The sequence below is a fragment of the Calidris pugnax genome, unplaced genomic scaffold (assembly GCF_001431845.1).
Source record: "Calidris pugnax isolate Ruff unplaced genomic scaffold, ASM143184v1 scaffold24, whole genome shotgun sequence".
Taxonomy (NCBI): Eukaryota; Metazoa; Chordata; class Aves; order Charadriiformes; family Scolopacidae; genus Calidris; species Calidris pugnax.
In genome coordinates this window covers 1,796,348-1,802,062 of record NW_015090922.1, presented here as the reverse complement: position 1 = coordinate 1,802,062, position 5,715 = coordinate 1,796,348, and the positions used below count along the sequence as shown (strand labels likewise).

Sequence of the window (5,715 nt, the reverse complement as noted above, 5' to 3'; positions counted from 1 at the left end):
CCGAGCGGCCAGGCCTCCCCCCCCCCCGCCGCCCGCCCCTCCTCCGGCCCGGGCCCCGCCACGCGGTACCTGCACCATGAGGGCCAGGCGCAGAGAGTCCTTGGCGATGCTCTCGCCGCATTTCTTGCAGGAAGCGCGTCCGCTCTTGGCGTACTCCGCCCGGTACAGCTTCTCCGCCGGCTCCGCCATCGCTGCTACCGCCGCGGAGCCGCCCCGCACCGCGTACCCGCGCCGCGCTCCCCCTCTCCGGCCGCGGCAGAGCTAGCCGAGCGCCGAACGCTCACCCTCGCCTCGGCGGCCGGCCGCATCTGCCGCTCGGGCATCGATTGGGCACGCCTGACGGTGCCTGCAACGTTCCGGTTTAGCTCCAGTGTATCAATGGGGGTGCTGCGGGTCACGTGGCGGCGGGGCCACGCTGTTCCCGGAGCCCCGACGGGTCCCTCGGCGGGCACCGAGCCATGGTCCCGGGGAGGAAACGGGGCGGGACCCGCTGGTAGCTCTCGTCCCTCAGCCAAGTACTAAGCAGATGGCGTCGGTCCCAGGCGGGAATTCCCTCCGGTCCCCGAGGACGGCGGCCCGGTGCACAAAGGGGCTCCTCCGTGTGTCACCGCCGGGGTGTCTCTCTCCGAGAGGCGGTAACGTCCTCTCCCGTCAGCAGAGGGCGCCGGTCCCGCGGCTTCACCGGAGAAGGGGGGAGAGAGCGGTGAGGTGACTCCAAACCCCCGCTGCGGGACTTCTCGTCGGTCGGGAATTGGGGTTGAAGGAAAGCTCGGTACCGGGAAGGCTTCGGGCAGCTCGCAGGCGTCGGTGGGGAGCTCTCATCTCCCGCTGCTTCCCCTCTGCCGAGCGGCCGTGAACCTACCGACCGCCCGCGGAGCAGCGGCGTGCGGGGATGAGAGGAGGGAGCCCGGACACAGCGCTCCGGATGCGGGGAAAGAGGGAAAGGAAAAGAATTATAAACCTCTGCAAAGCACTAGATGGTGCTGCACGCACACGGTCACGCAGGGATGCTCAACAGAGGAGCGTTGGCTATTCCTAATTACTTCTTACAGAAGTTCCTGAACCAGACACGAGTGGGTCCAGAGGCAGATCCGCACATTTTATCTCACCCTGGAGAAAGAAAAGACACGAAAAGACACGGGAGAGCTCGCCAGGAGCCGGGGGTGGTTGCTCCCCAGCATCTCTGCCAGGTGAAGGTGATGGGCAGCGAAGTGTGGAGATGCATTCACCCGTTTCAACAAACCCATTTTCAACAAACCCATTTTCAACAAACCTATTGCCACCCCGCTCCTCCACCCAAGGGTTTTCCAAGAGAAAAGCAAATTACACACAAATAAGGGCTGACTGGCGAGAGGTCTCCTGAGTCAAGTCAGTGGCCCGTTTAACTCAGATCCTGCCTCTCCCAGCGACTGTCGGCCGGGAGCTGACATAAGAAAGGCCAAGCAAGCAGTGCTTGCTCCCCCAAATTATTTCCCAGCCTCCTGAGGTTTGTGGCTCAGGGATTTCCTGCATGCCATCATCCCGGGGGGAATATCTCTTCCAAGAATTTGTCCAGTTTCTCTGAAAATACTCTTTTGTTTATACCGTATTTAGTTACAGGGTTTGAGCAAAAGAGAAATGCCTTCTTCTTCTTCTTAGTGTTCCCTCTTGCTGAGGCCGTTTCCACTTCTAAGGAAAGGCAGCCCTGTCTAAATGCCGCAGCGCTGCTCCACAACCTGCAGCCTAGAGACCAGCTGGGGATCTGTAAGATATCATGGAGTTGTCTACAGAACCATACACAGACATTCACGGGCACGAAAACAAGCAAAGAATGCGACAGCAATAAAGGGCTGTTCGAAGTTTAGCCTGATTTTTTTTTTTTATTTCAGTTGTGAATGCAAATCACTAAATTAATACCATACGAAATGGGGTTTAGTAGATTTTCTTTTTTAAAAGGGCAGGTGGTTGTTCTGTATGAACGAGCTCAAACGCGCTGCTTGGAAGGATCAAGCTCAAAGCTCTGGGCGCTTTACCTTTTCAACCTTACTTTGAGAATGTGTACAGGAGCTGGGATGCTCATAACCAGTCCAAGCCTTGCTTTGAAACAGGAATGTCTACGCAAAATAATTACATTGCTGTGATTCTTCTCATTGCAATGTAATTTCCTCTGTCGGCAAACTCTCATCCTGATTTGTGGTGTCAAGAGTTGCCAAATCGCGTTAATCCCTTTCATAAATCTCCTGATCCCAAGGGAGCTGCTTCTCTCTGTGCCTTTGCCTCCCAGGTGTGACATGTGGATCACAGCACATCCCCTCTCCCAGGGCAGTGAGTTAGTGCTTGTGCAAGGCCCTCAGTAACACAAACAGCGCTGAGGATGCCGAGTTTTGTTACAAACCAGAGAACGCTCTGGCGGCAGCCGTGAGAAGCGGCGCCCGCGAGGCCAGTTTCCTGGGGGACCACCCCGTTGAGTAAATCCAGTATCTCAAGAGCCCCGGTATTTGACTGCTGGGTTTTACCAGAGGCTGCAGAAATTGTGGGTTACAGCACCAAAATACTCAGAGATAAATTTTGTTTATCTCCAAATAACTGATGCTGAGATGCCAAACTGGCTGCTGGTGCTTACAATGCGGTGCTTGCCAGGAAAAACCCGTATCACACGTGGAACTATGGGCTTCCATAGCTTGCTGCCCAGCAGACAGGAGCACAGGTGAGGAAGGGGATCTAGTCAAAGGCTCTGTTTCACAGGCTTCATCATAAAACTCAGGGTATTTGGTATTTTTCTTAGAGAAAACTCTGTTTCTGGAGTTATGTGATTATATAGGAAACTCACCTTTAAGATACCCCCAGCAATTCCTGACCTCCGGAGGCAAACCCCAAAAAAACAGCAAAAAGAAGAAACCCAAGAACCCCAGCTCTGGCAGTTCAGAGTATCCCACAACACGAAACCTAGTGCCAAGCATTCAGGTGCCTGGCTTGTGACCCCAAGGCACTACAGAGAATTGTCATTTCCTTTCTGGGCCATTTTACATTAGATTCCTCTAAGAGCCACAGGGAAGTGGGTCAAACTCTCAGTGTACCAGGAAGCCAGAAGATATCTCTCCAGTGTCACAGGACCAAATGCTTCCCCTCACATTGCGCTGACAGTACCCTGAGCACTAAATCTTCCAGACTGTGTTGCTTTGGGCTCTATTTCTGACACATGCTTGAGATGCCTCCTTACAAGATTTCCACCCTGCTAAGCATCTCGTAAAGGGTGAGAAAATGCTGGACATGTATAGGGAACATTATTGCTTATAGCCTGCAGGAGAGTCAAAACTGTTCTTGCTCAAGTCTGGATTTGTCGCTGGGGGAGACTTTCTATTTTCCGGCCTTTGATATTGGACAGCTTGAGAGTTTTGTAACAAAAACCCATTCGGTGCTAGGTTATCTTGTCTATGTTGATGATTCACTTCGTCTCTGCCGTTGCACATAATCCGTATGGCTGGTATGACCCTGTTTGGCTACAGGCAACAACTGCCGTGGCTCACTGGGCCTTCCTCACCTATGCTAGTCATCATCCATCCCATCAACATCAGTGGGACCGCTCCAATGGGAAAGGGATGCAAGATCAAGCATGCCATATCAAACCCAGCGTCATATCATCTTTTCTTTCCACTCAATAGATCAGAGGGCTTCTCTTCCCGTCTGGGGATTCTAGAAAATGTTCTGAATAGCTTATGTAAGCTCCCATGGCTCCTCTCTCCTGGATGATAATTAACACATGCAATCTCTTAAACTGAGTGTTCCTGCAGGGCAGAGGAGAAGTTTTGGTGCCCAGAGCTGACTTTCTTCTCAGCCATCCTGAGCAATTTTGCATGACAGACCAGCACAGAGCTCCCCGGGAAGCAGCTGTGATGGTTCCTCCATTCTTCAGAAAGCTTCCTTAAATAAACCTGTTTTTTCAGCTTTCCAGCTGCTTGGGAAAATAGATGTGGGAAGAGGCAAGGAAAGAGGGGGTGACAGAGGAGAAGCAGCATTTCAGACTGACTGGGGGCTTAACTGAGCAGCTTTCTGTTGGTAAATTCAGTGGAAACGTAACAGTGGTGTGACTTACACACCCTGAGTCTGGGGAAGATCATGGTCTGCAGTCGGTGGCAGAGAGCTGAGCGCAGACACAGTACTTGTCATTGTTGCTGTCTGGGAGCTTGCCAGGCTCTGAGGTTATTCACTCTGACATTATTCCCTGTATAGGAAGGACCGTGCCATTATCCCTGTTTTACAGTTCCCATGTGGCAACCGAGACGCAAATGACTATTTGATGAAATTAGAGTGTGGGAAATTAAAAAAGGGTAAAAGGAAGTTTGTTCTCGTGGCAGGTTAATTGAACTACAGAGTCTACAGCCAAAGGCAGATGGTGTGGCAAAGTAATGCTGAAAGAAATTATTTAGAATTCTCCCAGCTGCAAATGTTAAAAGGGACATAAAACGATGAGCTTTGGAGATTAAGCACATACCTAATTAATGATGGTCATGAGGAGATATAGCATAGGGAAGAGACGATCCTCAGTCTCACCGTGGGGCCTGCCTTTGAAACTCTCAGTCCAGGGAGCTGGAGATGGCTGAGCACTGACCAAACGGGAAGCTGTGGTCTATTCTTGATTTCTGCTACCTGCCAACACGAATAAGAAATCACACTCAAGCAAAAACCACATCGCAAGTCTCCCAAAATCTTGGGCTAATCCCACAGCCGTCTCGTCAACCTTGGGCACAGCTCATGAAAAATTATTGGGCTACCTGCTACTTTTTTGTGTGGTGCTGCCCAGAAGTTTGTTCCCCAGCCTGGGTTCCCAAGCATTATCTTTCCTCTGCATGGATGCCACTTCTAAAAACCTTGGATGCCAAAGGAACAAAGCACCAGCTGCAACACAGGAAACGTTCAAGAGCAGGAACATTCAAGAGCAAGAGAGAGAGAGTTGGAAAGTTCATGCTCCAAGATCTGTATATGCCAATCCCAAGCTAGAGCATTATGGAGAAGGAATTCAGCGAAGGCTGGCAGTTTCCCCATCCAAAGCTCTAATCTCAAATACAACTTGAGATTTTGAGAGCAACAAAGAAGAGCCAGGGGGCTAAAAGGGACAGCGTAGCAAATGACACTCTCAGTAGCATTGTGCTAATGAGCTACAGAAGAAAATGACATTTCCACTGTCTTTTACATGCTTTTTGGTAGATTCAGGCTGCACAGACCTAAAGGCTCACTTCCACAGACATCACCTGCCTTTGGAACAAATCCATCTTGGAAATGGTGATTTCTTGCAGCATCCTGCTTTCTGTTAAAAAGCAGTGAAACTGCACATGAAATTGAAACATGTCAGGTTACTAACCCAGCTAGACCCTATAATTTCTCCAATATCTAAATTCCTTCTGATTTTGATGGACACAAAAAGTTGAGACCTTGCTTTCCTAGCCCAGCTGAGGACAGACTTTGCTTTGCTTGGACCCACACTGTCTCTTTTTGTCAGGCAAAGGCCAGACATGCAGTCATTCAGATGCTCTGCAGTTCTGCCCAGGTGAGCAGCAGGATGTTTTTTCGGGTCCTTGAACACCCGTTATGCAACTAATTCCAGTAATTCATTACGTGGAACAAGTGAGTGGTGACAGCAGAGGCTACACTACCCCATAACTCATCTCCCTTGCTCCTTGATGAGGAGGTTTCCTATTACACTGGAGAGAAATATCCTCGTTACTGTCCTTACAGGCT

The 5,715-nt window shown here is 50.8% G+C and overlaps 1 protein-coding gene across 1 annotated transcript in view; it reads right to left on the bottom strand.

Annotated features, from left to right (window-relative positions):
- Window positions 1–552, bottom strand: part of PARP1 (poly(ADP-ribose) polymerase 1) — a 34,797-nt gene extending 34,245 nt beyond the window's left edge. Inside the window, exon 1 of the mRNA XM_014951098.1 lies at window positions 70–552. Within this exon, the coding sequence (XP_014806584.1) occupies window positions 70–189 (120 nt within the window). The 5' untranslated portion in view covers window positions 190–552. The remainder of the gene's footprint in view (window positions 1–69) is intronic.
- Window positions 553–5,715: the final 5,163 nt, after the last annotated feature.